The sequence below is a fragment of the Euprymna scolopes genome, chromosome 9 (assembly GCF_053919585.1).
Source record: "Euprymna scolopes isolate OS-2025 chromosome 9, ASM5391958v1, whole genome shotgun sequence".
Taxonomy (NCBI): domain Eukaryota; kingdom Metazoa; phylum Mollusca; class Cephalopoda; order Sepiida; family Sepiolidae; genus Euprymna; species Euprymna scolopes.
The window spans coordinates 82,797,344-82,808,563 of NC_136490.1; the positions used below are offsets into that span (position 1 = coordinate 82,797,344).

The 11,220-nt window shown below is 37.6% G+C and overlaps 2 protein-coding genes across 2 annotated transcripts; both read left to right on the forward strand.

Annotated features, from left to right (window-relative positions):
- The first annotated feature begins 495 nt into the window (after positions 1–495).
- Positions 496–4,161, forward strand: LOC145284604 (uncharacterized). The gene is made up of 2 exons (XM_080133513.1): positions 496–889; positions 995–4,161. Exons 1-2 carry the CDS (start codon positions 496–498, stop codon positions 4,159–4,161), a joined length of 3,561 nt encoding a protein of 1,186 aa, XP_079989639.1.
- A 264-nt stretch (positions 4,162–4,425) lies between these two features.
- LOC145284605 (uncharacterized) lies at positions 4,426–5,250 on the forward strand. Its single transcript, XM_080133514.1, has one exon. The coding sequence runs from the start codon at positions 4,426–4,428 to the stop codon at positions 5,248–5,250; it is 825 nt and encodes a 274-aa protein (XP_079989640.1).
- Positions 5,251–11,220: the final 5,970 nt, after the last annotated feature.

Sequence of the window (11,220 nt, forward strand, 5' to 3'; positions counted from 1 at the left end):
AGGTTTAAAATTCAATGAACATTTTAAAGGAAAAAAAAAAAATTTATTTCGTTTCCAAAAAAAACGAACAAATAGTATTTCTGCCTTTGTTAAAGGTTTAAAATTCAATGAACATTTTAAAGGAAAAAAAAAAATTATTTCGTTTCCAAAAAAAAAAACGAACAAATAATATAATATTTCCTGTTGTATTTTTAAAAGTTTGAAACTTTCTACCGCCTGAAGTTCGCGTAAAGCAGGCATCATTCGTTCAAGAGCGTGGCGTCGTACATACGAATGTAAATAAACATGGCCTCCTTATATAAGGGCGATAACTCCACTTATGCAAACTTCCGTCCAAGGGCCATAACTCCATTTATGCTAAGTTCCGTCCAAGGGCCATAACTCTTCTCGGCCTATACACAGACATTATCTACAATACTCCCACAAAATTTAACTTGTTTAAAAAAAAAAACAACTTAAAACCATCATCCTTTCCCAAAACAAAACAACTGTAAAATGGATGATTTCCGGACCTTGAAGGGTGTTAGGGCGCTCATGGACTCCAGAGACGTGTTAAAGGAAGATATTTCCCTTAACACGGACATGTTGGAAGAATGCGAAGGTTTGAGAAAAAAAACCTTCCAGGAGGAAGAAGCTATAATTAAGGAGTTGCAGATTGAGGTCCGCTCCTTAAATGATAAAATTAAAGGGCTGTGTATAAAAGCAGAACTTGATTTAAGGGAGTGTGGATTTGTTGAGGAGCAAAGGAGGGAAATTGGCTTTCGAGCTAATATTAATGATCGCCTTGCCGACATTGAAAATTCTATTGAAAACCCCACCACATCACGGAAAAATGAACCTACCTCTGTACCTTTGCTTTCTGTCCCCAAGTTGCAGTGTGCCACCTTTAGTAGAATCAATCCTTCCAAATTTGAATATAAAAATTTTATTGCTCAATTCAAAAACTGTACTGAGTCTATTGATTCCGGCAGGGCAAAATAAGCCTTATTGAAAGGGTATTTGAGTGACTATGCCTTGCAATTGGTTTCCCATCTAACCTTGGAGGATGGTAATTACGATGTAGCGGTGGATTTGCTGACCAAGGAATTCCTGGATGTCCCCTTTATAATAAGTGAGATCTTCAAGCAGATCATTTCTACTTCTCCTCAATATGACCCTGAATTTGTGGCTGTGAAGCGATACCTTGCTGAGGTGAGAGCGGATTTATCCGAATTGAGGACTTCATATCTGATAGATTTTTTTGAGGAGAACTCCCCCGGATTTTTGCTGGTCAGCCATATTATATACGAAAAGTTGCCAGTTGCCTTGAGAAGGGAAATTAACCACAGAGTGGGCACGAGTTACCCGTCTCTAACACAAATTTTTGAAAATTACAATGAGGCAGTTCGTGCTCTGTCTCGAAATAAAAAACTTTTTCGGGTTACGGAAAACCCCTTGAAGAATGATAAAGGGCAGGTCAAGACCTATGAAAAAAAGAATGGTGATGCTGCTCTACAGAATTTCACTACAAGCTCTTCTGGGGCATATTGCAAACTTTGCACATCACGTGGCCACACTATGCTAAAATGCACCAAGTTTGCATCTTATGAAGCCAGAGTTGAGAGGTGCAAGCAACTGAAACTGTGTACAGGATGTTCCAGCTTAAAACATAAAAGTGAGAATTGTCCTGGACTTCAGAGCAAATCACCCCTCACGTGCAGCTTATGCCTTTCAAAGGTGCATATTGCACCCCTGTGCAACACTAAGAGAGTGGTTTCTCTATTCTCTCACGTTTATGAAAACGAAATCATATTGCCTGTTGTAGCTATTTCTTTAAATTATGGATCTGAGAAAGCTACTATTAACTGCCTTTTGGACACAGGGAGTCAGCGTTCATATTTTTCTAAGAAAATATTAAAGGAGCTGAAGTATCCTGATGGAAATTCTGATCCAACCGATTATCAAATGAAGACCTATGCGGGTGTGACTATGAAGCAATTTGAACAGGTTGTCTTGAACATTACCGTGGGAAAGGGGAAACAACTCCCTATTCCTGTTTTAATCAATGATGGATTCAGTATGCAGTTTGAGTTCGCCTGCTTTGGCCAAGTGAAGTCCAACCTGAATGAGTTGAAACACAGATTGGCATTTTCAAATGAAAAACAGGGTGATTCCATAACAATTCAGGGTATCCTGGGAGTTGACATATTTCAGTTCATGGAGGGTTCCAGAATCATTAAATGTATGAATGGACAAGCCTGGGATTTGCCTCAAGGGATTGCCCCATTTGGTAATGTACAACACTTTTTGTATCCTCATCAAGTCAGTCCTGTGAGATGTGGAATTTCCAAAACAATTGTCAATCATCATACTACAATATCCAAATATGCCCATTGCCCTGAACGACAGTTGAATTCCATATTGGAACCCAAGTCTTCCTACCCGGATCCGTTTCCAGATGTATTTGAGAATTCCAACGTGAAACGGAATTTGGAAAAAATGTTTGCTGTGGACTCAGCTGCTGCTTCCCATGACGAAGAACTAATTGGTGATTATGACAGAAATAGGATTGAAAACTTCAGGAAGTCTATCGAATTCAGGGACAATTCTTATTTCGTGGATCTACCTTGGCATAAGGACAAAATCGATTCCGTTCCCTCTAACTATCAAGTCGCTCTTAAAGTGCTTGACAGAACAATGCTTTCATTGGAGAAAAGGGACTTGGATAAGACCTATACTGATATTTTTCTTCAGCAAGAGAGCGAAGGGATTATCCAGAGAATTGAAGTCGCCCCACAAGATTTCTACAAATACATTTGGATACCCCATCGACCGGTCTTTAAGTCGGATCAACAGGTAACCACTAAAATCAGGCCTGTTTTTAACTGTTCGTTGAAGACCGGGGGTGGTTACTCCCTCAATGAAGCATCTTATCCGGGTGTGAACATGATGAATAACATGCTTGAACTGTTGCTCTTATTTCTTACTAACAAATATGTATTATTGGGAGACATAAGAAAGGCATTTCTTATGATCAAACTCCGGTCGGTTGAGGACAAAAACAGATTTTGTTTTTTCGTAAAAGATGGAGACAATTCGCTTTGCTTCCGATATTGTACATTGATATTTGGCTTCAATGCCAGCCCATTCATTTTAAATTACGTTCTCAAACACCATGTCAGCCGTTTTCCGAATGATGCATGTACTGAGATGCTGAAAAATCGATTTTATGTCGACAATTTATTTATGACCAGCAATTCTTCTGAGGAAATAATCAGTCTCTATAAGAGTGCCGTGCCTCGTCTGCAGACGGGAAATTTCCAGTTGAGATCGTGTAACTCCAACTATGAGCCTCTTCGAGACATTATAACAGAGGATGACAGAATCGTGCAGCATGGCTGCGAGTACGAAAAGGTCTTGGGATATAAATATCACCCTGAATTGGATACTATTAGCATTGTTAACACTATGGTTCAGAGGAACATACTCTCAAAAAGGGATATTTTGGCCCAGACAGCAAAAATATTTGACCCACTGTCACTATGTGCCCCGGTTACAATTAGGGCAAAAATACTTCTCCGAAGATTGTGGTTGCTCAAGTTGGGTTGGGATGAAAAGGTTCCTACTGACATAATGACTACCTGGTCAAATTTGACTGAGGACCTTTCTGGTCTAGGTGATCTATTTTTTACAAGACATGCTATAGACACTGGTAGCCAACTGAAATTATATTTGTTCTGTGATGCGTCACCACAGGCATATGGATTTGTCATATATGGCGTGCAAAATGGGAAGTCTCACATAATATTTTCTAAGGTTAAAGTGGCCCCGATGAGGACAAAGACATTACCTATGATGGAGTTGCTTGCAGTATATATTGCATTCAAGGCTTTAACTATGATACTGAGATCCTTCTCTGGTGTCAACATAGAGGACGTTTTTGTTTCTGTGGATGTGCAAGTTGTTTTGTCATGGTTGCTCACCGAGAATATAAAGGCAAAGAGTCTGTATACCAGAAACAGAATTAAAGATATTCGAGAAATGAAGGAGAAGTTGAGTGAGGAATTTGGGTTGGGCATTCATTACAAATATGTTCCTTCTGCCGACAACCCGGCTGACCTTCTTTCTCGTGGTATCACTCTGGAAAAGTTTAAACAGCGATTGGACTACTGGACATGCTGACCTGCGTGGCTTGTTGAGCAACCTGAGAAGTGGCCTACGAGTACTTTGAGCTGTCTGAGCCCGGAAAATAAGTGTCATGTGGAAAGTGTTTTCCATAATACATTGAGTGAAGCTGTTAGGGAACCACTGATTCCATTTGACAGGTTCTCGGACTTCAACAAGTTGTGTCGATCAACTGCTTTCGTATTCAAGTTTGTGCATCGATGCAGAAAAGTGAAGGAACATTCAGATCCAAAACAGACAGCCACGAATTACCTGATAAAGATGATGCAATTGCAATCGTTTGAAAAGGAAATTGCTTATTTGAAGAATCCTCTTGACAGGGAAATCCCAGTGCTGGTGAAGAATCTTAACGTTTTCATCGATTCTGATGGGATTTTGAGAGTGGATGGTAGAATTGCCAATTCGACAAGATATGACTACAATTTAATCTATCCAATATTGCTTGCAAAACATCACTCTCTTACAAAATTACTGATTATGGATAGCCATAATCGATGCAGGCATTTGGGTATTGGTGCGACAGTGACCAAATTGTGGTTATCTGGATACTGGGTCCCACAGGCAAGACAGTCTGTGAAGACTGTGATTTCTAACTGCAATACCTGTAGGAAATTCAACAGCCTAGCCTTCAAATACCCCAAATTGACAAATTTGCCAAAACACCGTGTTAGATTAATCAATCCTTTCCAACACACAGGCATAGACTACACAGGTCACATCTGGGTACAAAGAGATGGAAAGTCTCATAAAATGTATTTATTAATTTTCACATGTATGAACGTGAGGGCTATTCACATTGAACTTGTACCTGATATGAGCACACAAGCCTTCATTCAAGCCTTGATTCGGTTTTCAAATACCTATGGAGTTCCCAGTCACATATACAGTGACAATGCACGTTCCTTTAATGCAGCCTTAGGTGGTGATGTAATTAAACATCACATAAACAGTAATGAGTTCTGTAACTCATATTCAAGCGCTGGCATTAAACACATAAAAATACCCTTATACTCCCCTTGGGTTGGAAGTACTTGGGAAAGAATGATCAGAGTGATAAAGTCATGCCTATTCAAAACACTTGGCTGATCTAAAATCAGTTATTTTAACCTTCTAACCCTTCTATCAGACATCAAAAGAGCCGTGAACTCTCAACCTCTGACCTACAGATGCTCTACCGATATTGATCTGCTTCCCTTAACACCCAACTGCTTCACTCATCCAAATATAAACTGTGAGCTCTCCTTCCAATCTGACACACCCAGTTTGGTTGAGACAGAACCAATGACTAGGTCTCTCCTTGTGAGTACCTTGGAAAGCAGAGAGGAATTAATATCTAAATTCAAAGAGATGTGGCACGATGAATATTTGCTAAGTCTGAGGGAGAGTTGCAAGGATTTACATGAAATCGAATTTCACAATAAAATAAATATCAACGACGTAATACTCGTCAAGAATCCGGCCAAGTCCAGGCCCTTCTGGAAGCTGGGCAGAGTTATTGAGCTATTTAGTGGCAACGATGGCAAGGTTCGTTCTGCTCGAATAAAAAGAGGTGATGGTGCAGTGAAAACACATAGCCTCAAACATTTATATCTGTTGGAGTTATCACTCACTCATAACCACTTTCCTGACACCCCAGCAGATGAGGAATCTGATGAATTTGCATCCCACCCTATAGAAGAATGTAGGGGCCCATCGGAACCTTCAGAAGAAATGGCCAATTACAGGCCTAAAAGGATCAAGAAATCCACATCTAATCCTGAATACATTTATTATTAAAAAAAAAAAAAATTTCCATTGTAAATGGGCCATTATAATGCCCAACACATTAAGGTATATTCTACCTGTTAAATATTTCTATTAAACAGAATATTCTGTACAATTTAATTTATACATTACATTTATTATTAAAAAAAAAAAAGAAAATTTGCATTGTAAATGGGCCATAATAACGCCTAACACATTAAGGTATATTCTACCTGTTAAATATTTCTATTAAACAGAATATTCTGTACAATTTAATTTAAACACTTTACGTAGCAATCACAAATATTGTAACTGATTGCCTTTATATAGCATGCAACGATTTCAATCGTCGCATTATTTGTTGTTGTTGGGAGAGTATAAAAAAAAGTAGTTACCTCCCTTTGTTCAAACTAATTATATCGACCACTTCTCCTTTCTGAAAGCCCTATTTTGATTGGCTAGGATGAAGCTCCTTGGCCAATCAACAAACATTTAATATAAGCAGAATTCTGGAAAAACAGATTCGCCGGTTCGCCCTCTTTTTGAATCAATCGTCGGCCTATAGACAACTATGGAAAATCTCTCCTAAATTTGCCACCGAATTTTGATTGAACTTTTTTAGGGAGCCGTCCAAGACTTTTGGACGATAAAGAACTTTTTATTGGACTTCTAAAGCCGCAAACACAATTAGTTTTGCAAGAACCTTTTCTTTGTAATATTTTCAATTTAATATACATAATTTTCTCCAATTCTTGTGTGAGCTCAGCAATCTTTATTTCTGTATTTCCTACTTCAACAAGACACCAGCTCCGGCAATCGCCATACTAACAAGAGTTTTTACCTTCTCGAGTTGCGTCCATTACTAGGTGCATCAGAATTTTTGTAGGAATTTTTGACACCCCTAACACGAAACTATGAATAAAATATAAAAAACTCGTAATTTCTCTTTTAAAAGTGTGTTGTTTATTTTCTTTATGGATACTTCCAAAATAAACTATTAAAGTTGTATAAAAAGTAATAGAAATATTATTTTTTTATTTTTTAAAAAACAGTAATGAAATTAATCGAATTTTACGAGTTTAGTATTTATCAATTTTTAAACTTTAAAAGTCTATCAAAATTTTTCTATTGATTCTATTTTTACGATATTTTCAGGGTCAATGTGAAATTTTATGCTCTTTCCAATAAACCGAATACAATATTTTAGACAAACATTTTGAAATGTCTATTAAAAAGTAAATAATTAATTTACTCAGCAAATTTTTATATATCACAAATTGACGATCAATAAATAACATATTCAAATTTAAAACAAAAAAAGTAGTGTTTTTTTAGAAATTTACCTGTAAAGTCCAAAGTTTAAAACCTTTTTTTTTTTAAATCACGTTGTTTTTTTTTTTTTTTTTTGTTTTTTTTTATGAAACCTTAGTCCTTGCTCCTTTAATTGAAAAAGAAATTAGGGTTTGAATTACATTTTTCGAGGAGTTATAAACTTGGAAACAGGGCGGGGGTCGAATTATTCAATATTTTTCACAAAGTTTCTGACACACCTAGTCTCTTACCAGTGTACGTTTGGCTTGTTTAGAAATGATAAATAAAGACCGGTGATTCTTTTCTGGGACGCCAGCTCGCCAAAAAGTACGCCACGGGCCAAATTTCATTCCGTCATAAAAACAACTTTATACAGAAAAAAAACTTATTTTTACACTTATCTCGCGAATAAACATGAAATTATATATTGAAAACCGTGTTTATTATTTTTAATATCCAACAACGGAGTTGAAGTCAATGATTTCGATTTTAAAACAAAACTAATTTTTTTGATAAATCTCTGTTTGGCGTTCTCATGAATTATTTTTTTTTTAAGAATAAAATTGAATAAAGTTTATTTTTATAAGAATGTTTAGACATTTACCTAGCGAATAAGCATAAAGATATGTGTGAAAAGAAAAACCGTGTTTATTATTTAAAAAAAAATCAAAATTATACACCGGGTATAAAGTTGTCTTCTTCTTTTTTTTCTTTTTTTTTTTTTTTTCTTAAACGGAAGTGACTTTGATAAAATTGTGTTTAGCATACTCATGATTTATTTTTTCTAAACAATAAAATTGAATAAAGCTTAAATTCCAGAGGCACTTTTGCTTCATACGTTGGGAGACGTATTAAAACTTTACTGCGGGTTTTAATTTTCAACACCCGAGGATGAAAGTATGGCGGTTACCATAAATTTTAACGACGTTTGAAAAAGGGTCACCATTTCGGTCGGTCCCCTTTTTGGGGCACCTCCGACATTAGAGAGAGAACAAGAGTGCTGAAAAAGAACGGTTGTGGAAAAGAAAACATTGGTTATAATTAAGTGCGACGAGACTTGATGATGTTTTATAAAGGTTTCCAAGATACAGGGTACAAAGAGGATAGTACATTTTCTTTGATAAAAGTCTTTACCGAGGGAAACTGGTCCGTCGCATGTTGATGCTTCTATCGTTCCCGCATGTCTGAGAGAGATTTCTTCTTTGTATCTCCCTCCAAGGCAGTCCTCTATTCCAATTAGCTGAAACCTCTGGTGACGTTGAGAGAAGAAAGGAAGGGAAAAGTAGAAGAGTAGGGAGAAAGAGAGAAATAAAGGAAGCATACCGTAGCAGCAGCCTCATAGTAGTAGTTCACTACAAAAGAACACCCACCGAAATTATTCAGACATTTGATAAATATGCTATAGGGGAAACGAATGAAACCTACGAGTATTACGTATTTCATTCTAGAAAGCAAGCAGAATCAGAGACTGTGGAATCTTTCATTACGGCACTTCAGACGTTGATAAAAATTTGCAATTTTTATGACAATTGCGTTTCATCAGTACTCAAAGATCAGGTAATACTGGGAATACACAATCCCCAGACACAAGCTGATTTATTGAAAATAAAACAGTTAGACTTACAAAAATGTATTGACATCTGTAAGCTGTCTGAAAATGCTACAGTCCAGAATCTTAAGGCCTGAAGGAGTGAATAGGGTTGATTGTAAACCCAGGAAAAAGACATCGGCACAATCTGACAGATACTGCTGGGCGTGTGCATTACGGCATGGAGCGAGCAAAAAGTTATGTCCTGCATTTGGTAAAACCTGTTATAAATGTAAGGGAAGAAACCACTTTGCCGTGAAATGCAAAGTATCAAGGAAAAAGGAAGTGCAGACGATCAAAACCCAACATTATGACCAGGAAAACGACAGTAGTAGTTGTTCAGACTATGGACATGTAGACAGCGTAACAATAAAGGAAAAGGTGAATGCTGTAAGTCAAGAGGGGATAAAAGCGGAAATAATGGTGAAAGGAAAACAATTGCTTTTCAGCTCGATAGTGGAGCGTCCGTGAACATATTGAATGAGAAACACGTGATTGGAAAAACACTGGAACATTCAAATAAGACTCTTAATGGAGCAGAAGTGAAGCCATTGGGAGAGTGTCGAGTAAAAATGATAAACCCCCAAAAATGGACAAAAATATGCATCAAGTTTGTCATTGTGAAAGAGGATTTCTATCCATTACTCGGAGCAAATGCAATCCAGAAAATGGAACTTGTCACAATCAATAACGACAAATTCAAAATGGTCGCCAAAGTTTCCCAAATGAATGAATCCAGCTGCCAATACTCAGACAGCATTATCAATGACTTCAGAGATGTATTCAAGGAAGAATTGGGTCAATTACCAGGAGAGGTACATTTGCAGGTAGATCCAGGAGTAACACTAAATGTTGCAGCAACACGGAGAATACCAGTGGCATTGAAGGACAAGCTAAAAGTCGAGTTAGAAAAACTGGTTAAGAAGAATATTATTGAACTAGTGAGTGACCCAACACCATGGGTAAGTTCTTTAGCACTGGTAGTTAAGAAAAATGGAAGCCTACGGATATGCATAGACTCAAGACTACTGAATAAAGCTTTGAAGAGGGAACATTTTCAGTTACCTACACTGGACGATTTACTACCAGAATTGGCTGACAGCAAAGTATTTTCTACCATGGATCTACGAGATGGACTTTGCCATGTAAAATTAGAAGAAGCCAGCAGTTGCTTAAGAACATTTTCTACACCATATGGTAGGTTCCGGTGGAAAGTTTTACCTTTTGGGATTGCTCCAGCATCGGAGATATTTCAAAAGACCCTTTTTTGACAATGTGTCCGATTTAGAGTGGGTGGATGATCTTCTGCTGATTGGGAAGGGTAAAGCGATGGAAGAAGCAACTATTGATCATGACCAAAAACTAAGGAAACTGTTGCAGAGATGTAATCGTGGGATGCGATTGAATGCTGAAAAATTGAACTTGCAATTAACGTCTATATCTTTCCTGGGACACATGATTATCAGTGATAGCTTACATCCTGATCCTGGGAAGGTAAGAGCCATAAAAGAGATTCCGTGTCCAACAGATGTGAAGGGAGTGCAACGATTGGTTGAATTCGTAAATTATCTGGCAAAATTTATCACATATCTGACGTGATGGCCCCAATTAGAAATTTAGTGAAGGCAGATGTGCCATGAATTCATGAAGAAGCTTTTGGGAAAATTAAAGAGTTAGTGAGTGAGGCAGCAGTATTAAGATATTATGACCCCAACAAATCTTTGGTCATTCAATGCAAGTGAGAAGTGATATCAGCCATGCACTGACTGACACAGAAACTCGGTATGCACAGATTTAGAAGGAACTACTAGCAGTAGTCTACACATGTGAACAGTTTCACCAATATATGTTTGGTCGACAGATAACAGTACTAACTGATCATAGGCCACTGGAAGCGATCATGAAAAAAGAATTGGTGAAATGCCCAAAACGACTGCAAAACATGCTGATGTGACTATAGGCTTACGGTGCTACAGTTCTGTATCATCCAGGTAAGAAAATGTTCCTTGCAGACATGCTATCAAGAGCATACATCTATGGATTGGGCGGTGAATATATGGACGATGAAGATGATGTCAAGGAAGCAGAATATATTCCTGTAACAGAAAGAAGGCTGCTTGAACTGCGCTCAGCCACGAAGGAAGACAAGCATGCAGCAGTTGCAGCAAGTAATTCTGAAAGGATGGCCAGAAGATAAAATACATCTTGACCCAGATGTGAGACCATATTTTAATATGCGGAGTGAAATGATGGTGCAAGATGGTTTAATTTTCAGAGGAAACCGGGTAGTGGTCCCACTAACACAGTGTTGAAAGAAAAGCTGCATTCCACACACCTGGGAGTAGAGGGATGTTGCAGAAGAACAAGAGAATGCTTGTATTGGCCAAATATGAACAGTGACATAAGGGACTACA